The 27304-nt window shown below is 46.3% G+C and overlaps 1 protein-coding gene across 2 annotated transcripts in view; it reads left to right on the top strand.

Annotated features, from left to right (window-relative positions):
- The window catches only part of PLXNA4 (plexin A4), a 465144-nt gene that overhangs the window by 272844 nt on the left and 164996 nt on the right, over positions 1–27304 (top strand). For both annotated transcript variants that reach the window (XM_071215277.1, XM_058297369.2), the window contains exon 4: positions 17507–17638. In XM_071215277.1, the coding sequence (XP_071071378.1) occupies positions 17507–17638 (132 nt within the window). The remainder of the gene's footprint in view (positions 1–17506; positions 17639–27304) is intronic.

The following is a 27304-nucleotide window of genomic DNA, read 5'->3' as shown; positions in this document are numbered from 1 at the left end:
TTGTGACAATCCAGAGTTGTTGCTGACTCTTCAAGTCCCTCCACCTTCTACATCCATTCTTTCCCCTCTAGTCTCACTGCTGTCAGAATAGACTGAGATGAACACCAGAGTCCTTTACTGTCACCCTGTTTCTAGTCTCTCTCCCTCCAAACCATCCAATATAGGAGGTTATATTCCAGGACCTTGCAACTTACATAGTGAAAAAGACTCATGAAGGGGAATTATTTCCATATGGTCCCAGACTTCCACCATTATATATATTTTACCCCTTAATTCTGTCCTCAAAACACATTAAATAATGCCTTCAATGCATTTCATAAATCATTCTTTTTGGAACCTTTATTAGCTTAATATTGATTCTGAGTTTTGAGGAAGAATGGGGCCATGCTCCTAAGGTACAAAATGGTAGGTAGGGGAATGGGCTGGACATCCCCACCCATCCAGGAGGCTGGCTTCAAATGGAGGTCCAGGTCCAGCTCCTACCTCAAGACCATCAAAAAAGACTCAGAGGTCACCCATTCCACCACAAATCTCAGTGTCTGGTTCACACAAGAGGAGGTGTCCTCCCTTTCCCAGCTAAAGAAGCTCCCTGACTTACCAATGATGTAGCCATGACAATGAGTTACAGAGAAATGTGTCCAGAAGCATCCTGTGGACCTCTGTGATAATAACAGCAAATGTTAGTTGATTTAACACTCATTATGTGCCAGGAGGTGTGTTCAATGCTTTTACATCTTCTAACTCATTCAATCTTCACAATTAGCCAAATACGATAGGTACTGGTACTCCCATTTTACAAATGAGAAAACTAGGAGTTGGAGAGGTTGTCTCATTTCCCAAAGGTCATGTATCTAGCTGGTGGCAGAGCTGGGTTTGGAGCAAATGTTCTATGCACTATGGAGCCCCAGTTCTTTTTTTTTTTTTTTTTTTTTTTGAGGGGGGGTTTAGAAAAAAGAATATCATTCTTTAATTTAACCTACGGATAGTTTTTTTAGTTTTGTATATTTGGAACCAAGTTCTTAACCATGCCACTACTTTATTTCCTGGGCAAGCCTGGAAGCTAACACCATGCGAGCCCAGAATAAGTGCTGACAAATGGATAAATGAACATATTAATATGTTATTATAACATTAGCATTTTATAGTGGTCTATTAATTATTAATATTATTATTCGAACCACTGGCTCTGGCTTTCTTGGTTCCTTACTCTTCGGTCTCAGTTTCCACATCTGAAGCATGGGGAGAGAAAATTCCCAAAGGACCAGGAGTGGTGGCTATGATTTGTTCAGTGCCTTAGAGTTGTGAGATCGATAGTTTAATTGCCGTGAAACACACAGGCCTTGGTGATGCCGCATAAATAATTGCAATAACTGTGGTCAGTGATGGAGAGGATGGTTTTCCAATATCTTATTTTCAAAACATTCCTCTACAATTAACTCCACACGCTTCTGGCAGAATGAGTGTCCCATACAGGCACTTAATGTTGTTATTACTTTCTTTCAGGCACTTCAGCTCTGGTTGCCTCCCCCCTTTTCTGGGCTGTCCATCAGTGGGATCAAAGGTCACCCATCTGATTTGAGGAGAGTGTCTTTGGGCTCCTCAACTGATGGCGGGGGTGGCTTCATACCCAGTCTCTGCGGTTTTCCCGGGGGATGAAGGATACTCAAAAGAGCCTTTGTGATGCCACAGCCAAACTCCCGCTGGCCCCGGGGCCCTTGGCTTTCTGCATCTGTGCATTCCAGCTCTGTCTGGTGATATCATCCCCCGGACAGGGACCCCCTCTCAGCTCCAGAATTCTATGCCCGGAGAAGGCCGCTCCCCGCAGTGTCTTTGGGAACAGATTTTCTGACTGTAAACCATTCACAAGCCTCACCCTGGGCCTCATGAATTCCTGGGTTCTCATTTGTAATAGTTCCAAGTGTTTCTTTCTCAGAGTAGCGGCTGTTAATAAAAAGCAAAGTGTGGGCAGTAGCCGGCGAGGGGGATGTGCAGTGAGAGGGAGAAGAAGAATTGAACAAATCTTGGTGAGGGACTGACCGCAAATTTGTGAGATCACACTGCGTATATCCCACTCTTCGAAGAATCGCTGGTAATTATTTGTTATGTGGCAAGGAACGTATCACTGTGGCACACAGCCATTCCTACTTTCATACATGCATTGCTGCTAAAAACAGGTTTGAAGCCAGAAAATGCAAGCCCTGGTCTGGGGCTCCACTTGGAGTAAAATAAATGACATGAGCCCTGCACTCAAGAAGCACACGGGCACGAGGGAGAGGAAACGAGCCCGTACCGAGCCCTGTTGTGATGCTTGATAAGTGCGGTGATTGAGGGGTGGATGACGCGCTGCAGAGGTCTGGAGGGGCATCTAATCTATTCTGGGAGAAGAGGAGAATTCTTGGAGACAGCAAGGCCTGAGTTGAGTCTCGAGTAAACATTGCATGCATCCCACACTTACTTATGACCCCCATTTTAGCCACACCCAAAAAACCCTAGATAGCCCAGGAACTGTGGCTACTCTGATAGACCCCCAGTGAGCATGGGAGGCCCCTGGGAAAACCTGACTCTTGGCCTGTTTGTGGTCCTTGCAAGTCCTCTAACGTTCCACTGCACCCCTCGGGTGGATGAGTTTCCCAAGGGGAGGGTGCCACAGCTGAGTTCTGTGGCAGGTAAGTGCAGGGGTTGATGGGGCGACCCAGCCTTGTTTAAGGAGCTGTGGTCTCCACCTTTTAGAGACCCTGCACTTCGGTTCTTAGCTCCAAGTTAGCATAGGCTGTTCTTTGCTCGCCCACAAACACACAGCTGTCCTTGGATGGCAGCCCCAGTGCCCTGTGAAAGGGCTGGTGCCCTAGCAGCTTGATGAGGCTGCAGGGAGAGAACCCAGAGCAGAGCTCATCAGAGAGAGCAGATGTCGAGGTAATACGCTCTCGTCTGATGCTCCCTGGGTTATTTATTTATCAAGGAAATTGCCCAATGGCGCCTCGGGGCTGGGTAACAGTCCCACGGGGCTTCCAGCAGACGGCTCGGCACAGTGTCTGATGATGGGGAACCATAGAGGGCTGGCTGTGGCTGCTGCCTCAGAGTTAGGAAGAGGACTGATGGTTCTTTAAGGGCAGGACGTTAAAGAGAGGCAAGTGTGGAAGGGAGCCTCGGAGAATGCTGGGACACTTTTGATCCTTTCCCATTGTTGATGGCTCTGGGGTTCACAGTGCTCTCTGGGGACCCGGTGGGAGATCTGTGTTATGCTATATGTTATCATCGTCATCATCATCATCATCATCACCCCCGTATCTTTATCTCCACGTGAACTGAGCACAGCTACTTACCAACTAACTACAGCCAACAGTCATGAGTTTTTATTCCTTATTATGTGCCAGCCACTTTACTAGAACTTTTCATAATCCACCTGATGAAATCCTCATAATGACCCTGAGCTCAGAATTCTTAGTCCTATGTTTTTGCCAAGGGCACCAAACCAATCTTAAAAATTCTGCCTGAGATTACAAATGTTAATAGGTAGGATGCTGGCTTGGCTGACTACATAGCCCTGTGCTTAAACACTAGGTCTCAGTCCTGCCCTCCAGATGCTGATACTCTAATGGCTAAAACAAATGTGAGGAAAGAGACTTCTATGCAAGCTGGAGCACAGGACGGCTTGATGTGACTGTACACGTGGCCGTGAGTGTACATGACACAAGGAGGTGGTCCAAGTAGGGCAGGGACTGTAGAGGAAGTATTTTAAAGGAAGGTTCCCGAACCAGATTTGGAGGGGACAGTGGGCGTGGGTTGCTCTAAAGGAAACTGAAGGAAAGGGAAGAGGTGAGGGAAATGGCATGACTGGGACTTTGAGTGAGGAGTCAAGCCAAGTGCTGGAGAAACAGGAAAGCACTTGCAAGTGCTTGGGAAGTCCACAGAGGGTGCACCAGCTCCAATGGCCTGTGGTTGTTGAATAGGAAGATGGGGTGTTCTCCCAGTGGTGACGGAGGGGCTGAAATGAGGGTTTGGGGGCAGAGAGTTTGGTGACAATGGTAATATATATGGGGCAGTCTGAAGGCAGAGATGATAGCAGTGAGGATTGTGATCAAGATTCCAAAATGAGATGAGGGTTTGCACTTAAGAACTGGAGGAGGCGATGGACTTGGCCCAGTGGATACGGCGTCCATCTACCACATGGGAGGTCCACGGTTCAAACCCCGGGCCTCCTTGACCCGTGTGGAGCTGGTCCATGTGCAGTGCTGATGCGCGCAAGGAGTGCCGTGCCACGCAGGGGTGTCCCCCGCATAGGGGAGCCCCACACGCAAGGAGTGTGCCCCGTAAGGAGAGCCGCCCAGTGTGAAAGAAAGTGCAGCCTGCCCAGGAATGGCACCACACACATGGAGAGCTGACACAACAAGATGATGCAACAAAAAGAAACGCAGTTTCCCATGCTGCTAACAACAACAGGAAGAACACTGCAGCGAATAGACACAGAGAACAGACAACTGGGGTGGGGAGGGGAGGGGAGAGAAATAAATAAATAAATAAATCTTCAAATAAAAAAAAAAAACTGGAGGAATAGGAGCACATGATGACTGGGGAAATCCAGATATGAAGGAGTCCAGGGAGATGAGTCCAGGGAGGTGAGGCAGGTTCTGAGACTGGGAGGAAAACCAGACAGAGCCCACTTTCCTCATCCAGTCCACACTTAATTATCGAGTCTCTCATCTGACCAGACTCTGCGCGACAAGTGTCCTTCCTCTAAATTAAGAACTGATCATTCAGGACTCCTGGAAATACTGTAACCGCTTATGCAAGAATCAATCTATTTCCCATCTTCTCCCTGCATTTGCTTTCGTCAGGCCTTCCAGCTGGGCATGGTTTTCTCCTTGTTCTGGTACAGCTGCATTCAGCAGATGCTGGATCCCACTGCAGAGGAGGCTAGGTTTCCAACAGGGGCGAGACGCTTACTGCATTCAAATACACGTCTGTTGAGGGTGCATCCAGAGTTTGCAGACCTTAACCCATTCATGATTGCAATGGTTGTGTAGGTTACAGAGGAGGCAGCCTCCCATGTGCCAGGGGAGGTAAACTGAGCACAGAGGGAATGTGTGTGGGAGGGCGGAAGAAGCATGACTTGTCAACGTTGTGGAATGAGGCAATAGGGGAAGAGAGGTGAGAAGGCAGGGGTCCTGGTTCGTGTTGGAGACAGTCCCTGATGTCATGAGGAACCACTGCCTCTCCCCTTGGGAAGCTGTTTGGGCTTCTTCCCAGGGTCCTGCCAGTCCTGACTGTGCTCTCTGCCCTTCTGAGCCTTCAGAGATGCCTCCCTATCTTGGTGAGGCCAGGTTGTGGTACTCCACTTCCTCTTCTGTGGTCTAGTCAAACCATAGCATAAAGCTAGTTTCATCTTTCTCCTTAAGAATTGCGGGCCTTCTGAATCACTCATGAGTTAAAGAAGACTCGGGGGTTTCCTGGACAACTCCTTCAGCGTCAGCAGGAATCTGAAGGCCTCTGGGTCCAGGTTAGACAAATGCCAAAATACATTTATGAATGCGGATTCTCTATGCTGATCCCCTGCCCTCTGTCCCAGCATTTCCCCTTTTCTAGTCTGTTTTGGACAGCCCAGAGCTGAGCCCTTGGTCCTCTTCTTTCTTTGTGGGCCACATGTTTTCATCATTCTATCTATAGAACTTAGGGTTGCAGCTTTCACTGGCAGAGACCGTGGAGATTGTTTCATTTGAATTGGTTGTATTGTAATAATCGCTAACCTTTATTGAAGCTTAGCTATTTTCCACTCACTCTATTAAGGATTTTACTCGCTTAGACATTATCACACTTACAGCTATCTGATGAAGAGTTGTTATTATTATCTCTGTGTTTCTTATGAGGAAAGTGAAGCTCCAAGATGTTTGGTAGATTGTCTAGGGCAGAGAGTTCCTAAGTGGCAGCATTGGGATTTACCCCAGACTTCTCCCACAGCCTTAACCACTCATTCTTCTGCCTGAGTGCCCCATCTTAGGAGTCAGAGGATTCTGGCCTTTTGTAAAGTGAATGAGAATGGTCCACCTGCCAAGCACCAAAATGAGGAAATGTGTGTCAAGTACAAAGTGGGGTACCTCGCACACAGGTGAGTGGTCAACAGACAACCTATTTATATGTACTTGTTTTTCTAGGAGTGTGAACAGTCTCTCCAAGCTCCTCTGTGGCCAGAGGCACATGGGAAGTGGCCAGCTAAGGCTTTTAGGGTGCAGGGACTCAATATAAATGGTAGTTGTAGGATCATGAGCTGGTTGGCCCACCAAAGTTCCAAACCAACATCTTTAGCATCTAGTGCTCTGAGATGACTCTCTTTGGAAATGTGCATTGATGGAACCTGTTTTCAAATATTTTCCATTTGAAATATGCTGATTTGAACCTTTTTCTGGCACTTTCTTTGTATCAAGCATATTCACACTCCTTTATTTCTTCAGCGTATTTTTCTCCTGTAGTTGTATATTGTTCTTTGTGTTACCACCCAATCAGGCAGGAGAGATACAAAGGCCATTCTCCCTAATTCTCATGACCTGGTCAAGGCAGGGCAAGAAGTCCTAATGGCAGTCTAGAAAATCACCATTTGGTCCTGTGTATGTGTGTAAGGGAGGCCCAGGCGCAGACGGGCCCATCGTCCCTACTCTGTTTGGTAACAACGCGTGGGATTCGTGCACGCACAGTGCCTGTCTAATTAATTACTGTTTACCCTCATGCAGTTCCCTCCACATCCTCTTTCTCCTGGCTGGAATCAGGAAATCAAAACAAAGTGCCTTCATTGTGCTACTCCAGGGCAGCTTAAGCAGTGTGAACACAGAAACGGGTCTGTGCCCACATTCCAAGCCCTGGGACTCAGAGCCTGGGAAGAGTGGCACAGCAGGTGATGGAGTCCACTCACCTAGTGGGACAGGGCACCGCAGGCCTGGCCTGGGAGCTTTCAGCTCCACTCCTGCTGCTGAATCTTCCAGTGAGAACATCCCGATTTGGTCCCCTCACTGTTAAAATAGGGAGGATCCATTTCACAAGGATGAATTCAAAGGTTGAAGAGTACACTGAGTACTTTGAGTGTTTTCATTCATTATCCATTTATTCAATAAGGATTTATTGAGCACCTACTATGTAGCATGGTTCAAGGATTTGGGCTGCATCAGTGAACAAAAGGAATGAAGACTTCTGCTCTGGTGGGCTTACATTCTAGCAGAAACATAATAAATAAACTTAATAAAGGACCAAATTATATAGTATGTTAGTAAGTGACAGGTGCTATGGTAAAAAGAAAAGGAGAGCGGGGAAAAAGGGTTTGGGATTATGAGGAGAGACAGAGGAGGTATGATTGTAAAAATAAAAGCCCTAGGGAAGATTCAAGGTAACATTCTGAGTAAATCGGTCTTCTCAGATGTCCTTGGTTTGGGGTCATAGGAATATTGATGATAAGTAAATGCAGGGAGCATGATGGTTCTGCCCTTGGGCCCGATAATAAACTTGCAGCCCTCAGCGTCTGGCAGGCACGTAGAGGTCATCCATCCCACTCTCATACGAGCCAGGCAACTCTTCCACAGGGATATGGAAAAAGTAAAGGCACCCTTTTTTCTAGTGCATTTAACCCCACAAGCAGCCATTTGCCAAGATACTCCCTCAGACTGCGTCCCGTATCTGTTTCTGCCTTCCTGCTGCCCTGCCACACGCTACACCCTCCCAAGCCCTCCTTCTACTGAAAATTAACCTGCCCACCCTTGTCACAGAATTTTAAAGGATCAGTTCTAGAGGTTGCATTTGTGCTGAAACCGTGCCCTGTCGTCAGGAGAAAGAGAGCATGTCCGTACACGTACATGTGAGTATGTTTGTGTCTGTGAGTGTGTACGTGTGTTTAATGGCTCCCAACCATGGAAACTCAGGCCCAAAGTTATCCTCTCAGACCATTCATTCATTAAAAAGTGAGCACCTAGTTCGTGTCAGGTGCTGGCACTCTACGCCATGCTAATTCTTCCTTGCACCTGTTTCTTTTCTTTTTTTTTAAAGATTTACTTATTTGTTTATTTCTCTCCCCTTCACCCCGACCCCGGTTGTCTGTTCTCTGTGTCTATTTGCTGTGTCTTCTTCTTTGTCCGCTTCTGTTGTTGTCAGCAGCACAGGAATCTGTTTCTTTTTGTTGTTGTTGTTGTATCATCTTGTTGTGTCAGCTCTCCATGTGTGTGGCACCATTCTTGGACAGGCTGCACTTTCTTTCGCGCTGGGCAGCTCTCTTTATGGGGTGCACTCCTTGCGCGTGGGGCTCCCCAGCGCGGGGACACCCCTGCGTGGCAGGGCACTCCTTGCGCGCATCAGCACTGCGCATGGGCCAGCTCCACACGGGTCAAGGAGGCCCGGGGTTTGAACCGTGGATCTCCCTTGTGGTAGGCGGACGCCCTAACCCCTGGGCCAAGTCCGCTTCCCTTGCACCTGTTTCTTGAGCCTGTGTGGCCAGAGGCTGAGTGACAGTGAGCAAGGCTCTGCCAACTGGAGCCCCTGGGCTAAGTGAATAAAGAGTAATTGAGATCCAAACAGGGCGTTATTTCTTCCCTCCCAAGAGACGTGATAGCCCAGCAGTGTGCCAGAAAAGCAAATCCTGATCACACCTTTTCCCCCAAAAGGCCCTCAGTGGGAGACCAAGTGGAGGCCAGAGAGCCAGGGCACATCCTGGGCTCAGGCTTCTGCTTGCAGAGCTGAGGAACAGAGCTGGACCTTTCACTTGCCCCCTTGGTCACCTCACCTACCTCCCCTCTTTGCCTGCCCCCCGGACGAAGTCGCCATTGGGCCAACTGCCTGGTTGCGTTTAATTGCTCAGGAGCCCCTTCCAGTTGGGGTCACCTCCAGGGCCTGCCTGAAGGAGGAAAAGCCTGAACCAGGCCCGGGCGCCTCTCCCCGGCCCTGCCAGCTCGGCCCTGTGAGGGGACCCGACCGTGCTCCGGCCCCGCCACCAGGGGTTGGGCGTGTGCTCGGTGTCTGAGGTCGGAGGGTGTTGGTGAATTTCAGAGTGGCCCTGGGACATTTGCCTCCAAGCTCCAGTTCCAGCTCCAGTTCCAGCTCCCTTTCTCTGCCTGCCATATATGACCCCACCCTCACCTCCTCACACCTGGGCCCCCACCCAGAAGTCTCACAGGAGGAAACCGTGACCAGGAGGTTTGGGGAGGATATGAAATGAGAAGGAAAAGGAGGCAGTCAAGGTGGGGCCTGCGTCTTTAAAGATTAATAGCAGTGTTCCCTCATTAGGGAGATTATTCCAAGCAGAGCGGCAGCCAGAACGCTCGAGTGCAAGCATCTGCCTGCAACTGGGAGACGATATTTATTGTTCAATCCTTCAGTGGATGTAAATAAACAGCCTGGCCCAGATAATGTTCAAATAAACAAACAAGCAGCTGCCAGGAGCTCCCTGGACGGCTGACCTTTGCAGAGGCCATCCGGTTGATGTTTTAATAGCAGTCTGCCTGGCGGAGCAGACACTCACCATGCCAGGGATGGGGCTAGGTGGCAGTGTGGACTGGTGGGCAGGGGGCCAGAGGGGCTGCAGGGAAAGGGGCTGTGCTGCCCAGGAAGATCGCGGCTGGAGAATGAGTGCCTCAGGTGAGTAGGAGGGGTGGAGATGCCTGAGCCCCCAGAGACCGTGGGTGGGTGTGCTCGGGCATGTGTGCTTGTCCCTGTTCAGCCACAGGTAGGGAATGGTGGTGCGTATGCTGAATTCTACAGTGGGGTCACTGCATGATAAGGGCAAGTCTGACACTCAATCATTTTGTCTTTATGTGACCTAACCAGTTGATAAGTATTGAAATACTTCCCTGTCAGTAGTAATTGGCTCCTCCTCCCAGGCCCCTGAGTGAGTGCTCACCGTCATCTAGGTGCCCCCACACACCCTTTCCCCCAGCAGTGTGAGCAGGTACAGCTGGGGTCCTCTAAGACCCTCCTCCTGCAGCAGCTCTTCTGACGGCTTGGTCGTCTCCCAATAGCAGTTGTTAAACATGGTTACCATCGCCCGGCGGGCAGGGGGCTCCTCTGGAGCAGGGAGGGTGCCCGGAGTGCCTGTAGCCTGAGCGGGAAAGAGAAGGCATGGGGACAGCCCATGAACCTGCCCAGGGCTGGACTGGGATGGAACCAGGCCCGTTCTGCTGAGCATTATGTCTCGCTCAGGACGGCGGGGATCGTACAGCTGGCTGGACGTTGTAGCCCATGAGCTCCAAAAAGTGGGGACCGCGTAGCCCTACTTTGTGTTACAGAGTGAAGGTCCCTGAGAGACAGAAGTGTGTTGGGGGCAAGGGGGAAAGGTAAGATCTCAGAGAAAGGCAACAGCAGGATAGCCATGAAGCCAAATCCTTCGCAAGCTTGTTTGGTGAGCACAGAATCAGAACACACGGAAGTGACTAGTCTAGACCTGTGCTAGCGGATCACGCAGCCACGGGCCACGGGCGCTGTGAGCATCTGAAAGGTGGCTGGTCCAAACTGAGAGGTACTGAAAGCATACAATACACACCGGATTTCAAAGACCTAGTAGGAGAAAAGAATGTAAAATACCTCATTGATGAATTTTTCCACTACACACATGCTGAAGTGATATTTTGGACATATTGGGTTAGATAAAATATATTATTAAAATTAATTTTTACCCTTTTCTTTTCCTTTTTAAATGTGCCTACTACTAGGAAATTTTAAATTATATTTGTGGCCCACATTCTATTTCTAGGGATTGGTCAAGAACTTTTCTTGGGTGCTAAGGAAGGGACATTCATGCTCCTCCCCTCATCCCCACCCCCAAAACACAGAGAGCACCTTCCAGCTCCCCCTCTTTCTCCTCAGGACAGCTGTATATACATGACCATGGTTTTTCCTTCTGGCACCCTTTTATATGTTTTCATTCTTACCTCTCCCCAGCAGAATGTTTTGTCTTTACATCTGTTAATGCCCGACTTTTGCTACTATCAGACCAGGCTTCCTACTGACTTAAGTGATTTTGGCTCTTGAGGTGCTTTTGAATAAATCTGATAATACTCATTAAGGGTGCTGTATTGGTAGCGCTTTGCATGTATCCATGCTGCTTTTCCACACGCCTCTTAGATTGGGCTGAAAATCTGGTTACATTCCAGTCAGTCTTCCAGGTCTCCAGAAGCAGTGAGCAGAGGCCTTTGAACACCCCTGTGCTGTGGTGCTCACCATCCAGGATTATTTGTGTGAAATCTGAGCCCTTCAGGATCAACGCCACTGAGAGCAGGGCTGAGATTCGTTCACTTTTCCTCTCTAAAAGCTGGTATAGAGGGCGGCGGACTTGGCCCAGTGGTTAGGGCATCCGTCTACCACATGGGAGGTCCGCGGTTCAAACCCCGGGCCTCCTTGACCCGTGTGGAGCTGGCCCGTGTGCTGATGCACAGAAGGAGTGCCCTGCCATGCAGGGGTGTTCCCGCGTAGGGGAGCCCCACGCGCGAGGAGTGTGCCCCATAAGGAGAGCCACCGGGCGCGAAAGAAAGTGCAGCCTGTCTAAGAAGGGCACTGCCCTTACGGAGAAATGACACAACAAGATGACGCAGCAAAAAGAAACACAGATTCCCGTGCCGCCAAAGAAGACGCAGCAAATAGACACAGAGAACAGACAACCGGGGTGGGGGTGAAGGGGAGAGAAATAAATAAATAAATGAATCTTTTAAAAAAATAAAAATAAAAATAAAAGCCGGTATAGAGCCTAGAACACTGTGGGCATTCAAGAAATGCATGGCAGATGATTAATAACTATGTATTGTGTCACTCTGTCAAGGGCCATGTGGGGTTAGGATGTGGCTTCCTCCTTGGTCTGCCTCCATGAATAAAAAAATCTTTCAAACACTAAAATTTACATTTATATTTTTTCTACCATAAAATCAATTTCTACTTTTACCCTTTCTCATTGCTTAGGGTATTGTGATCTACAAGTCTCTTCTACATTATATACAATAACAAATCTTATTTGCCCTAAACTGTCACCTCCTAAGGGTCAGAATGTCCCTTGCCTTGATTGAACCACAGCCACCTGTCAATGCATCTAGAAATTGTGCTCTCCTTTCATCTCAACTATTTTTTTGTGGTGTGGGGTGCCTTCCCCAAGCTATCTTTGAGTTGGAGGCAACTATCCTGGGTCTAGATTACATTTCTACTTTATGAAGGGCAGACTGAAAATGATATTCTGTGTTCAAGCAAAGCTAACCAAGATATTGGTTTTTGTTTGTTTTTCCCTAAAAATCCATTGGAACGTTGCTTAACATTTTATTGTCACTGATGCCTGCCTGGGAGTTTGAGGAGCAGGAAATGGTGACTCAGAGATCTCCTTCCTTGAATGTCTCTCTTACCTTCATCATTTCCAGCAGCTCGGAGATCATCATCTTATTAGCAGAACGTGCAGTGCTTTTCCCAGAAGAGTTGGTCATTTATTCAGTAACTGTTTATTAGACATCCACCACATCTTGGGACATGGGCAGGTAGTGGGGACTGAGTGCCGAGTAAGACAGGCAAGGTCTCTGCCCTCCAGATATACTGGATAATCCCAGATATGCTCACCGTGGGGCAACTTCTCCGTCCCGCTCAGCCCCCTCACAAGGGATGCACAGTCCTTCTGTCATTCATCTCCACTGTATGACTTCTCGCGGCCCTAAAGAGCTTAGAATCATTTTGCAGATTTTCCTACTTCCTTCTCCAGACCATTTATAAAAAATATTAAATAAGACTAGTCCTACCTCTAGTGCTTGGGGAATCTCTGAGTTTCATGTCTCCACTCAGAAACGTGTCTTTTTCTGCCTCTAAGCCGGTTCTCTCTCCAGGACCAAACGGCCCGAAGTCCCATGGAGACTCATTATGTTTAAATACCTTTTTCATGTGGAACGTTGTCAAAGGCTTCTGGAAAATCTAAATATCTAAGAAGCAAGGACTGAGCCAGGAATCAGGAGACCTGGGTTCTAGTCCTGACTCGTTGGTTTATTGTTGAACTTTGGGCAAGCCCCACTTAACAGCTCCATCTCAGTCTCTTCATGGGTAAAAGGAGAATTATTACGCTGGAAATCAACGTCATAAAAACTTTACAGCCACTGGATGAAACAATGTTATTAAAGAATGCTTTGCAAGGTATAAAACAAAAATATAAGGGATCATTATTTTGAGAATGTATGACAGTGTCTTCTTCGTACATATGCACGTTTTCTCTCCAGAAATAACTGCAGTAGATTCCTTGTGGTTTCTCCCACACCCCAGGGCATGTTTGTTTAGCATTAGCTTTTTTGACTCCTGGGAGGGATGCAGGCTTGTGTGGCCACTAGGATGTGATTCAACACGAGAATATGGCACAGAATAAATTCCTAAACACGTGGACACTGGGGTCAGGAAGAACTTGGTAGGGGTGGGGCTGCCCTGTTGGCCAGATGCATGTCCTTGAACAAACCACTTAATCTCTCTCGTGCCTCCCCTGAAAATGGGGATCATGTCAATGCTTACTTTACTGTGTTGTGAGATTTAAGTGAAAAAATGAATTTTGTAAAATGTCTACCATCGCACCCAGCACATTGTAGCTCTTCAGTAAATAGCAGCTCCTGTGTGTGTCATCTATGTAAGGGCCCAAGGGCAGGCACCAGGTCTAGCCTACCTGAATTTTATGATTATTCACTAAACACTCAACAAATCCGACCACAAACTCCTTTTATCAGTCTTTAAAAAAATTTTTTTAAATTTTTATTGTCTTTTTGAAAAAATACATAGATCACAAAAAATGTAAAAAATAAGAAGAGGTTCCCATATACTCCACACCCCACCCCTCCCACATCAACAACCTCTTTCATCATTGTGGCACATTCATTGTATTAGGTGAATACATTTTGGAGCACTGCTGCACCACATGGCTTATAGTTTAGGTTGTAGTTTAAACTCTCCCCCAGTCCATTCAGTGGGGTATACCAGGACATGTAATGTCCAGCATCTGCCCCTGCAATATCATTTAGGACAACTCCCAGTCCTCTCCTGCAGAGAAAGATTCTTTCAGCAGGAGGATGAATGAATGCTTTCCTTTCTGGCTTCTGAAACAAATTGGGGATTAGGGGAGAGAGGTACCTGTCCCATGACTTATTTCCCACTCTGGCAGAGTGCACAGGTGGGGACAGCCTCATCCAGCTCCATGGGAGGGGCCGGGCCCGTGAAAACTTGCTCAATTAGTGCTCCCTGGTCCTTCCCCCTGTCCCTTCCCTAGGTCACTTTGCATCCTCTGCATGTCCACCTACACCAAGCATGCCAGTCTCATTCTACTAAGCAGGGATGTTGGAGCCAAATGATAAAGAGGACTGCTGAGGCACTGAATCTAATTTCCATTCAGGATCAGACCAAGGGGCATTGGAGGGGGCTTAGTTCCGCCAGCACTCCTAAGGGGAGCCCGCTCCTGCCCAAGGTGGCTGGAGACCAGCCAGGGGGCTCGGTGTCACTCTGGTGCTACTACTCCAGGGCCAAAACACAGCTGGGGATGAATTTTGGCTGGGCCAGGGGCCAAGGCCATCACCTAGCAGTCAGAGTTGGGTGGTAATCGCAATTGGTTTTTCCTATTTTCAGTCAGATTAAGAAAGGAGCTGGCCTAGATGGACCTTGGGTGGCGTGGGGGTGGGCACAGAAGAAAACGGGCTTTGGAATCCTAAGCATTTCTATTTTCAGGGCTGAACATATCTCTCTTCCTTTAATTCCTTTATTTTTCCCCCATGAGCTTAATGGGGAGCCAGCAAAGGGGAGTTTTTAACTTCATTCACTTATTTATTCATTCTTTCAATAAATACTTGTCAAGTTCAAGTGCTGGAGCATCGAAAACTGGAATGACTGGCTAAAGCCTGAGCAATTGTGGAGAGCAGGGAAAAACCCTGGCCTCAGCCCTTTAAGTGGAAGTAAACGTGAAGTGCTTCAAGGCACAAGACCTCTCCTGTAGCTGGGGTGGGAAGAAAAGCATGGACTTTAGAGTCAAAACTGGATTCTAATTCTGTCCATCATTTTATAACTCAGGCCAGTTGCTTAATGTACCTCGGTCACATTTTCCTCATCTATTTTCGGTGTATCTGTCAGGACTTTTGATTTTGCAGCAAACTATTATTTTAACAGTAATGAAATATCTTGAATAGCTGGAAAGTTCCAACATAGGTCAGGCTTTGGTGTTATTTTGATCTGGTGGCGCAACAATGTCATGACAGGCCAATTTTTTCCCTTCCTGGAACATGACTTTTCATGGTTCCAGTTCCCCTTCTGGTCACAAGAGGGCTGCCAACATCTCTCTGAGCTACTGGTTCCTTTGACCCGTGGAAAGAAAGAAGAGAGCTTCTCTTTCCCCTTATAATGAAGCAAAAGAGGTGGAGTGGACATCACCATCCCAAGGTCTACAGGATGGAAGAATAAATATGGATTAGAGTGGACTTACTATAGAACTATTGTGACTAGGAATGGAAGAAACTGTAGTATTGATCTGGAGAAAGTGGCCATGGTCGTTGCTGAGGGCAGGGAAAGGGAAGAGGAGATGAGATGTGGGGGCATTTTCAGGACTTGGAGTTCGCCATGGAATGGACTGTGGGAGAGTGTAAACTACAATGGAAACTATAATTCATGTGGTGTAGCAGTGCTCCAAAATGTATTCACCAAATGCAATGAATGTGCCACAATGATGAAAGAGGTTGTTGATATGGGAGGAGTGGGGTGGGGATGGGGGTGTGGGGTATATGGGAACCTCTTACATTTTTTAATGTAACATTTTTTTGTGATCTATATATCTTCAAAAAAAATACAATAAAAAATTAATAAAAAGGGGAAAAAGTAAAATAAAAATAAAAGCAAAAGTTTCCACCTGACTCTGATTTCATCCACCTGAACCAGGCACTGTGACCAGGGCCTGCCCAGATAGATTGCCTCACACCTGTGTGCTCTCGATCACTGTGGCAAGGGGGTGAGATGAGACTGATTTGTTTCTGCCTACCAGGACCACCCCCAGAAGCAGGGGTTGGGTTCAGTGTGAGTGAGGGCAGAAAGGATGCTGGAGAGGACATGCAAGCTAAGACATCAAAACCCATAACTGGATTATATACGTAAGGAATAATGTGCAAAACCATGTCCCCTAGTACCTGGCATCTAGAAGGCTTTACGACTAAAGCTTGAAAGGAAAACAAACCTAAAATCAAACAGATAAACCACAAAATGACCTGTCGTCAGAGTTTTGTGAATTCAATAGGAGAGAAGGCAAACTTTTAGGTGAAATGATGTGATTGTTATTAACACAGTGTCCTTTCTGTAATTTACTTTCTCTGAATAACTTATTCTTGATCTCATGAGAAATTAAATAATAAACATTAAAAGTAAGATGACTTAATGGGAATATTAGGAATATATGTATATTTTAGGTTTTGTTATTGAAATCTCTAAAATCGTTCTGTGCATACTTTGCAGGGTCTGGGTCTTATACTAATGGCCTAATCAAGTTTGGTGATCTCCTAGCTAGTGCCTCTCCCTCCCTGTTCTCACCCTCCCCATATTCCTAATATTTGGCTCCTATTTTTGTGGGCAGCTCTCTTAGCCCAGAGCAGTGGTTGTGTTGGATCTACATGCTCAGACTTGTTATGATTCTTGGGAATGGGCCAGCATTCAAAGGCCAAATAAGCACCACATAGGGTTGGGAAGTCCGTGCCTTTTCTAGATTTATCCTAAGTCTTGGGAAGTGTGGGCACAAGTCTTTTCCAGTTGTCTCCACATTGTCCAGACAGTTCTAAGATAGGTTTGTGGATGCCCCAGGAATGATTTACTCTGCTAAGTGTTCCTAGAAAGTTTGAGGGTGACTCATGCCTGAAGCACGTTTTCTTATAATGCCCACATCCCCTTCCCTGGAGACATGAAAGGAACCTCTAGGAGGTTTCCAGACCCAACTACTATTCCAGAATCTAGGATATAAGCCAGTGGTTTCAATAGCCAAAAAGAGACCACTTGTTATAAAACTTCTGGGGTTGGGCCCCTGCCTGGTTTCCTTCTACGGCATGGCAATTATATCTGGACAGAAGTTTCAAAGAATTGGCTTACATCCCTACACTAAAATTTAAATCTTTTTTTGCTAACAAATGCCACAAATGTAACAAATAACACTCTATTGTAAGGCAGCCCCAGTTATCCATTTTTTTCTCAATCCCTAGTGACTGTCACCACCAACCCCATGCCAAGCCTATCCTCTTCTCCAAAGAGATACTGGCAAGTCCTTGAGGACTTGATTCTGAGGCTATGGAAGCAGACAGATCAAGATCAGCTTCTTGGTACAGCCCAGTTTGATGTCTCCCTTCCCTTCTCATTGCCATTCATCCCATGGATTTTCTCTACTCCTGCTCCTTGGATGCTGGTCCCTGAGTACTCTGGAGGCAAAGTTCACCCTCTTGACCTTGACTATTGGAAAAATCTCTGGGCTCAAGTTCAACTGCAAGCAGCACAGGATCTGAACTCACACTGACTCTCCTCTTTCTTTTCTCTGCAGATCCGAGTAGATGGACCGAGGGGCAATGCCCTCCAGTATGAGACTGTGCAGGTGGTAGACCCTGGCCCAGTCCTCCGGGACATGGCCTTTTCCAAGGACCACGAGCAACTCTACATCATGTCAGAAAGGCAGGTAAGCCTCTTCAAGCTCTACTAGACATTTGTCTTACAGTTAAGTACTAGCCTGTGGCTCAGTAGAAATCTACAGGAGGCCAATTACTGGGAGGTAATTTGATTTATTTGACTCAGTGTGGATCCTTTCATTTAGGCTGCTTGGGGACTGAGGCCAGGGGGGCTGAAACAGTGAATGAAATTTAAAATATCATGACTCTAGAACAGGGGTTCTTAACCTTTTTTGTTCCACGGACCACTTTGCTTGTCATGTGAAAAACCATGGACCCCTTACTAAGTCTGCACTATACTGTGTATTATTTAATAAATATATCACACCCGCACCAATACATACCAACAAGAATAATGTTTTTTTGAATTTCAACTCAAGCTCACAGATCCCTGGTTAAGAACCCCTGCTCTAGAACAAATTTCAAAATGAAATTTGTATATGTTCAAAATGAAAGCGTGTATATGTTCAGATCCAGCATTTACTCTCATTTGAATAAGCTCATGCAAATGCCCATTTTTGTCCAGGTTTTCCTACACGAAGTACAATCTTCCTGGCCCCAGGAGGCCTGTGGAGGACAAGGACTTGTTGCCAAAAGAGCCTAGTCAAGGGAGCATCATGGAGCCAAAAGGATAGAGACTCAGAAAACAGGGTCTGTGTGTGTGAGATGAAATGATACAAGCATGTTCCCTGGACCTTAGTGTGTACCAATAACTCTTACATGGAACCTCCAACAAATTCCATGGTGTAGGGATTGCTGGTAGTTGACAGTGACTAGAAAGTAGCAGAGTTGGGCTTGGTCCTGGACATCAGCTGAGAACTAAGTAAGTTCTACGGAGATCCTCGACCTCAGACTAGGAGTCATATGTCTGCAGTGACTAAGGAGGAGGCTCCACCTAGGAAGTTTGTTATATTTAAGGATAGTTCCCAGAGTCTTCTATTTCACATCCCAGAGTATTCTACCCCACAACACATGCCCCACCCCAAGTTTAGGTTAGCCCTGCCATACCTCTGCTCCTGGCCCTCTAATCCTTAAATACGTATGGCAGTCCTGAGCAGCAGAGGCAGTAGCTAATGAGGTGTAGCAACCTTCCCCGCTCCATTCATCTTCCATCTTCATTAGTGAGGCCCGAACTCTCCAGAGGACCTTGCTAACAGAGCCTAGATTGTTCCGTCCTGTCCCCTCTCAGTCCAGAGATGAATACCACATTATGCTACCCACAGGACTTGTGCATTATGCCTTGGTGACCAGCAGCCACACCACCCTCTCCAAAAGCTTGATGACAAAGATGTCCCCTTGTCATCCTGGGGTGGGACTTCCCATTTTCCCCACTTCAGCCACACTGGAACCCATTGTAGTCCCCTAGTTGAGATGAACATGGCATGGGGGTGGCCTGAAGTGGGGCTGAGAAGGGAGCATTTTACCCTGGGAGTAGGGACCCCCGAGATGGAGTCAGAAACTGGGTATGAGGCTGCTCCTTTGTCTGCATTGCTTTTGCTCTTTTTAATGGGGCCCAAACTCCCTACTCCCTTCCTGAACCCTAGAAGCTGAGGGGAAGCAGCTCACCTTTTGGAATGAATCCTCTTGAGGAGACCTCTACAAGGCATTGAATATTTCAGAATTTCTTGCCTGAGTTAAAACCAGTTTTTCTGAACCTGGGACTTAAAATATCTAAGAGCCTCCAAAGATGGAAAAGAGAAGGTGTGTGGAGTTTCCAATTCCATCCTCTCTGATAACTGAGAGAGGATTCTGAGCACTGATCCTCCTCCTGTTGTGCCCATTTGAATCCTTCTTTGCTTCCTTGTCCTCAGCCTGTTCCATTATCCATTAAGTCTTACCCATTCAGGGCCAGCAGGGAGCTCTGGATTATGTGCATTTTGGAAAGGAAAGGAAGGCAGGAATTGCTGGGGCTGCTCCTCACAGAGGTGGAGGGTGTCCTGCCACCCAAATCACAATTCCAAAGCCCTGGCATCTGACCAACACTAGTGTCTGATGGATTTGAGGATTCTCTGCCGAGTGGTAATATTGCACAGTGGTTAAGTGCACAGACCTTGGAATCAGAACAGTGGCTGTGAATCCTGGCTTTCCTGCTTATTAGGTGTGATCTCAAGTTAGTTCCTCAACCTCTTAATAACTCAGTACTCTCAATTGTCAATGGAAGGAATAATAATATGTGATAGTGATATTCCAAGAATCAAATGAGCTAATACATTTATTAAGTTTAAAACTGAGCCTGGCACAGAGTGAGTGCTTGATAAATGGAGACACTCATTCTTCTGATAGTGCAATAGGAATTTCCAGATATTGGCCATGTTTGGAGTCAGGCAAGTGGTGGCATAAGATCCTGAGTGATCCACCTGGTTTGAGGCAGGTGTGAAGCAGGGATCCAGTCCCAGAGGAGAATAAATCAAGAACACATGGACTCTCCCAGTAGAGTTCTGAGCAGCTTGGTAAATATACCTAGGGATGTCCTGGGCCCACAGCATCAAAACTAATTCCAGTTTCCATCAGCTGGTGGCTCTGCCTTCACCTGCTGGGTCAGGAATCTTTGCAGGTCTCAGTCTGCAGGCCAAGGGCTATGCTTGGTGAAGATGTCTACCCTGGTGAGAAAGCATTTCTCTTTGACATCTAGCAATTTCTCCTTGCCCTTCAAAACGTTCATCCTGATATCACCTCTCCTGTATTTATTCCTGACCCCTAGCTATATATCTCTATGGACTCTTCTCAGACTGGGCTATAATGTGAAGTCTTTGTCTTTCTGGCCAACCAGACTGTCAGAAACTCGAGGGCAGATTTGTCTTCTTTATCTTCACATAAGAGATTCCTGGTAATTTGTTGATGAATGAATGAACGAATGAATCCCCAGTATCTTCCCCTAACCAGAATTGGAAAAGGGAAGGATTGACATAAATTATCTATTGCTTATGTAAATTTCTAAGTTTGAACTTAGATTATTAAAAGCCTATAGTTCAGTCTTGCCTTCCTGACTCACCTAAGAAGAAAAGGAATCTATTTAAGAAGGGCAAACCACTTGTGAAGATCACAGATAATGGAGATGATGTTAGACAAAAAGCAAATGCGAGCAATTTTCTTATTTGAATTCAAAATGGGTCGTAAAGCAGAGGAGACAACTCACAACATCAACAACGCATTTGGCCGAGAACTGCTAGCGAACGTACAGTGCAGTGGTGGTTCAAGCAGCTTTGCAAAGGAGATGAAAGCCTTCAAGATGAGAAGCACAGTGGCCAGCCATCAGAAGTTGACAACAGCCAATGGAGAGCAGTCACTGAAGCTGATTCTCTTACAACTACACAAGAAGTTGCTGAAGAACTCAACGTCAACCCTTCTCTAGTTGTTTGGTGTTTGAAGCAATTTGGAAAGGTGGAAATGCTTGATAAGTGGGAGTCTCATGGGCTAACTGAAAGTCAAAAAAACCATAATTTTGAAGTGTTGTCTCCTCTTATTCTATGCAACAACAGTAAACCATTTCTAGATCAAATTGTGATGTCCGATGAAAAGCGGATTTTATACAACAACCGGGGATGACCAACTCAGTGGTTGGACTGAAAAGAAGCTCCAAAGCACTTCCCAAAGCCAATCTTGCACCAAAAAATGGTCATGGTCTACACTACAGTCTACACTACAGTTTTCTGAATCCTGGCAAAACCATTACATCTGAGAAGTATGCTCAGCAAATCAATGAAATGCAACAAAAACTGCAAAGCCTGCAGCTGACATTAATCAACAGAAAGGGCCCAATTCTCCACAACAATGCCAGACTGCAAGTCGCACAATCAATGCTTCAAAAGTTGAATGGATTGGGAAAAGAAGTTTTGCCTCATCCACCATATTCACCTAACCTCTTGCCAACCAACTACCACTTCTTCAAGCATCTTGACAACTTTTTGCAGGGAAAACGCTTCTACAATCAGGAGGATGGAGAAAATGCTTTCCAAGAATTTGTTGAATCCTGAAGCATATAGCTTCATGCTGCAGAAATAAACAAACATACTTCTCATTGGCAAAAAAAAAAAAAAAAGGCTGTAGTTCAGATAAGGAAGCACCTTCCAAACTTCAACAATCTTATTTATCAGATTATGAATTTTTTCAAGTCCTGAGTTATTTTTTTTACTTTATATTTCTATTTAAATGTATTCACTGTTTCAACTTAAATAATTACTTTTTAAACAATAACATTATAGATTTGATGTGCTAGTCATATACAATGCACCTAATTTACCTAAATATGTTTCTTAATGAACTAAAAAAATGAATACAGAACACTTGCAATTTTGAAAGTTCATGGCTGGCTCCACAAAAATTGTCTATGCACCATCCTTGCTTTGGGAACCCCTGATATACTGGTTCACACATATGTTTTCACATCAGAAGACCTAGACTTGAGACCCAGACTATATCACCTACTGCTTTGTGATCTTGGATTACTCATTTAACTTCCCTGAGTCTTGGCTTTCTCATCCACCAAATTAGAATAATGGTGATAATCTGCTTCAGAGGATTGTGGCAGAGTTTCAATAATACAATGCAAGAGAAACATTTAATAATCTTCAGATTATTTGAAAATGTGATACTATTCAGAATATCTAGTGAAAACCTAAATATTACTGAAGGATGTGAGCTAAGGGGATTAGACAGCAATGAGTTAGTCCAGGGGTCATCAAACTTTTTCTATAAAGGATCAGATAGTAAATATTGTAGGGTTTATGGACCAGATGGTCTCTGCCACAACTATTCAACTCTGTCATTGTAACGCAAAAGGAGCCATGACAATACATAAGCATGGCTAGATTCCAATAAAAGTGTATTTACAAAAGCAGGTGGCAGTATTTCCAACCCCTGTGTCAGTCCTAAAATAAAAATGTGCAGAAGAATCATCCTGGCATTGGAGTCTTCGGTTGAATCTACTATAGGGAGAGCAAAGAAGTGCCAGTAGCTAGTCTCTTAACCAATTAGAATGGGAGCTTACAAAAACTTGGCTTTCTTCGATATGGTTCTAAGACCCATATTTTCTTGATTTTCCTATTACCATGATGGTTGCTGTCTCTCAGTCTTCTTTTCTGGTTCCTTGTCTTCTCTCTGTCCTCTCCATATGTGCACTTACTTCTTTAGTGATCGCATTCATTTTCCTGATTTGGCTACCATCTATGTGCCGATGTCTCCCAAATCCCAGTGTTCCCTCCTGGACTCCAGCCTTGTGTGTCCAACTGCCTGCCTGACAGCTCCACTTGTATGTCTAATAGAGATATTTAACTTAACATGTCTGAAGCTGAATTCCTCATCTTCTTCCCTCAAACCTATCACCTGTAACCTTCCCTGTCTCAGCTGATAGGAATTCCATCCTTCAAGCTGAAAACCTTTAAGTCACCCTTGACTTCTTTCTTTATCCCTCACTGCACATCCAAATGTCAGAAAACTCCTGATTGGAGATGATGCCCAAAGAGTTAGAGAAGGCAGGATTATGGGTTTTACTAAGAATGAGATAATTTTGATTTAGTCTCAACTCAACAAGCTATCGTGGGCTACCTCTGCACCATCATTTGGTGGACAGGCCGGGAAAGCAGGGGGTGCTCTGTCTTCCAAACTCCCCTCCATCCCTCCTTATTCCCTTTGTGAGTGGGGATGCTGGTCGCTGGCCTCTGCTACCTCACTCTCCCTCTGATTTGCCTAGTTCCACGATGGAGAACACAGAGTGTGGAAAGAAGATTTTGACAGAGGAAATGTTTTTTTATCGTATTTTAGTAGTTGTTAAGTAGTTAATGAATCTATAGCCAAAAAAGATTATTGAGAGATGAACTGTCTTGGTCTTCCCACCATGTTTGAAACTCTCCTTGGGGTTCCAGTCTTCCTCATTCCACAGGCTGGAAGTGGTCAGTTAGGTGCATGAGAAAGGATGGATGGTAGAGAGGAAGGGCTAAGGATTGTCTGGCTAAGAAAGGTAGATAATGCTGTGTTTGTGTGGGGGTCTAGGGATGTGTGTGACTGCACATATACACACACATATGTGTGTGCACACAACTTCCTGGCTCTGTGATCACAGACAAGTTCCTAACCCCCTCAGCATGGCATTCATTCAGTACTCAAAAAATATTTGAGCAACTATAGAATCGGGAACTTCTCCTGGGCTCTAGAAATAAAGTGGGAAACAAGACAGCCAAATTCCCTGCCCTCATAGAGCTTACATTTTAGGCAGAGAGACAATCAGTGGGTGAGTGATGCTGCATGCCAGGTAATGGGGAATACAGTGAAAAAACAAACCGACTCAGGAGGAATCAGATGCCCCTGGGAGAGTGGTGGGCAATGCTACTTTAAATATGGTCGTCAGGGAAAGCCTCCCATGCAGGGAACTTCTGAGCAGAGAGCAGGCTAAAGTGAAGTGGTGGGTAACTGTCTGGGTGAAAATGGCCCAGGCAGAAGGAACAGTGAATGCAAAGGCCTTGAGCTGGGAGCGAGACTTGGTTTCATGCGAGTGCCAAAAGGGCTCCAGTGGAGTGAGAAAGTGGGAAGTGGCAGGTGATGCAACTGGAGAGAGAGGCCAGCTCGGTTCACACAGATCCTCAGTTTGTAATCTGTAAAATGGGGCTGTATTAATAGCAAATAGTATTGATATTATAGGATTGTTACAAGAATTAAGTGAGCTAAATGCATGTAAAATGTACTTAGTTCAGCATCAGGTCAGAGTAAACGTTCAGCAAATATTACTATAAATCAACTATTATGATTGTTGGTAAACTATTATGACTATTGGTAAATCCTATAGCAAGGATATTGTTTCTATTATTAAATAGGCAAGTTCCTCCCTGTCTCTCTCTCACCAAGGGCTGCTCTCCATGTACACTTTTTCTCAAAGTGTATGTAATCACTGCTAGGGGTTAGTGTCATTTTGTCATAACAAACCTGTCTTTTTCGCTGCAATATTCTGTTTCTGTCTGTCTTCTTCATGATTCTGTGTATCTCTGGAGTATGTGTGTGTGTGCATGGGTGCATGTGTGTGTGTGTGCATAGCATGTTGTGTGTGCTGCATCTCAGAGTTTGTCCCTGTCAGCCTCTCTCTTGTTTTGTGCACTTTTGTGTGTATGTGTTTGTGTGTGTTACTAAAACTTCAGTAACCCCAAGGGAATATCTGTACACACTGAAACCCCTGTGATAAAAACCTGCCAAACTGACAGGAGGAAAGTGAGAGGAAACATCAGCGAGACAGACAAATGAGGAGATGAGGTAGCAGAGCTGTGACTGGGGGAGCAGAAGCCACCCCTCCCCCCAACAAGGTGAATCTCTTCTTTGGGAGGCCCCAGGGGAAATGGCAGATTTCTCAGTAAAAGTCAACATTCTGCCTTCCCACCTGCCAGCCCTGCCCGGCCTGAAGGCCAGAGACCTCCAACACGTGCTTCTGCTTTGGAGATACACTTTCAGCTATGCCTGGGCCAGAGCCATCTTTTATGGTGTCCTCTGCTTTACTGACTCCTGCTGATGATGGGTTTACCTCCAAAGGGTCCGGGGACACTCAAAGCCTACCTCTCGTGAAGGGTGAACTGCCAGGTGGTACTCTCAGGTCCTAGCCGTGAACCAGGTGCTGGGGGCCGAGGAGGTGGGGCTGGCGGTGGATCAACCTGCCCATCTGAGCCACCCAGGAAAGAGGACCAGGCAGGACAGCTCCTCTTGGTCCTATGAGTGTATTCCAGTAGGAAGGAGAAAGGGCCATCTTGCTTTATAACAAGTTACAGCGGCCTGGAAGAAACAGATATACAGCTCTGACTTTGAGGAACTTGCTGTTTTAGCAAGAGGAGGCAGCAAAGCAACAGTAACTGTAGTAGATCAATAAATTATATAGTATATTAGAAGGTGATAAGTGCTACGGATAAAGCTGAGTAACTGGAATCAGGAGAACTGGTATGGGCAAAATGTTGCAGTTTTAATCAGTAGTCAGAGAAGGCCTCACAGAGAGTGGACATTCGGGTAAGGTATAAAGCAGGTGAAGGGGTGGTCTGCTGGTGCTCTCCCAGCCCCTTTCCTGGTCTTTGTAAGACTTTTCACATTCTTTGCCTGAAGTTCTGAAATTGAGGGATGGTGAAGTCTACCTGATGGGAAGGAAGAGGAGAGAAGATGCTTTTGTGACTGTGGCTTTTAATAAGAGGACAGGACTAGGGGGACTGTCATCCAAGAAAGGTCTCCTGCTACTCCAGGGCTCGGGACCTCTACCTGGGGATGACTCTGCTGGTGACCCCCTGTGTGAGGGGGTGGGGGCACTACTGTTTCTCTGTGCCTGGGTGTCCCTCCCCAGCCCGCCTTCCAGGGACATCCTGAGGTAGCTGATGTGATGTGAGGTCTGACAATCTCAAAGGTCTGCAAATCTTGATTGCACATAAGATGCAGCATGGAGGAGTTTCTGCAATCACCTGTGGTGGGCTCCTGCAGGGAAGAGCTGGGGGATGGTTCCGATTTGCTTGGTGCTGGGTCCCAGGCACATCTCTCATGAGGCATGCTTGGCGGTGGCATGGCCATCTCTTGTCCTCCCTCCCGCCCCCACTGCACCAACTGTTCGTTCCACTTGGTGTTAGGATGGCTGACACCTTGACAAGCCCATGTGGACGTTTGGTCTGGCACTCACTGGGCTGTTTCTGATAGCTCCTGAGAAAGCGAACTTTAAGAGTAAACCTGAGCAGTCAGTGACAGGAAGCTGAGCCACCTAAGGCATTTGCAAAAAGGAGAAAAGCTGTTGTGACGTCTCACCCAATTTCACTCAGGCAGAAGCCTTCACATTTGTCTGGAGCCGATCCTGAAGGTTCCAGTATGTCATTACTGAGATATTCCTGCATCTCACTTCTATCACAATACAGGAAGAACAACTCCACTTACCAGCACAGAACTGGAGGGACCCAGGAAGGGGAAGTGACTTCCTTTCCCAGTTCCCTACTATCATTGTTGCTGACAACTAATTCTTCATAGACCCATAAAGCTTTAGAAGTGGGAAACCCTCAAAGACTGCCTGGTCCATCACCCTCCCTGCTGCCCTCGCCTCACTATGATTGGTGAGTAAGCTGAAGCCCAGGAAAGGAAGTGGCTTGTCCAGAGTTCATGGCAACTTAGGAGAGGCATTTTCTACAATGTCTTTCCCAGCTTCTCTTCCACTGAGGAGTCACCCCATTCATCTTCTAGTCTGCCCACTAGGAAAGGTACGTTCTCTGCTCTTTCTGATGCCAAAACAGGCCTTAGAAGGGGAAAGGTTGGGCTGGACTGACTTGTAAAATCTCAGAACCTCCCCTTTTGCCCTGTGAAAGAAGTTCCTTGATGTCATCTTCCTTGGTTCCTTGTCTTCTGATGCAAGTTGGGACAAAAGCCCCCTGAAGCATCTATTCTAGAGCATCTTGGGGTTGCAGGGCCCCAGGCAGAGCTGACCTGCTGCCTGGTGGAAGCAGGCAGGGAAGCACCTTCCCCCACCACTAACCTTTCTCCAACAGAAATGCTTCTGTGCACTCCCTCATATAGGCATACATGTCTAGTATCTGAATATCATAGAGTTTACTAGCCTCCTGGAAAGGAAAAATGACAGCAACCTAACATTTCTCCTCATTCCAAGGGGTTACTGAAAGAAGGAAGTGGGTACAGGTTGGGGACCCCAGGGTGGTAATGAATCGAGGATGAACTTGAGTTTTAGTTTT

The sequence above is a fragment of the Dasypus novemcinctus genome, chromosome 5 (genome assembly GCF_030445035.2).
Source record: "Dasypus novemcinctus isolate mDasNov1 chromosome 5, mDasNov1.1.hap2, whole genome shotgun sequence".
Taxonomy (NCBI): Eukaryota; Metazoa; Chordata; class Mammalia; order Cingulata; family Dasypodidae; genus Dasypus; species Dasypus novemcinctus.
This window is presented reverse-complemented; position numbering and strand designations above follow the sequence as displayed.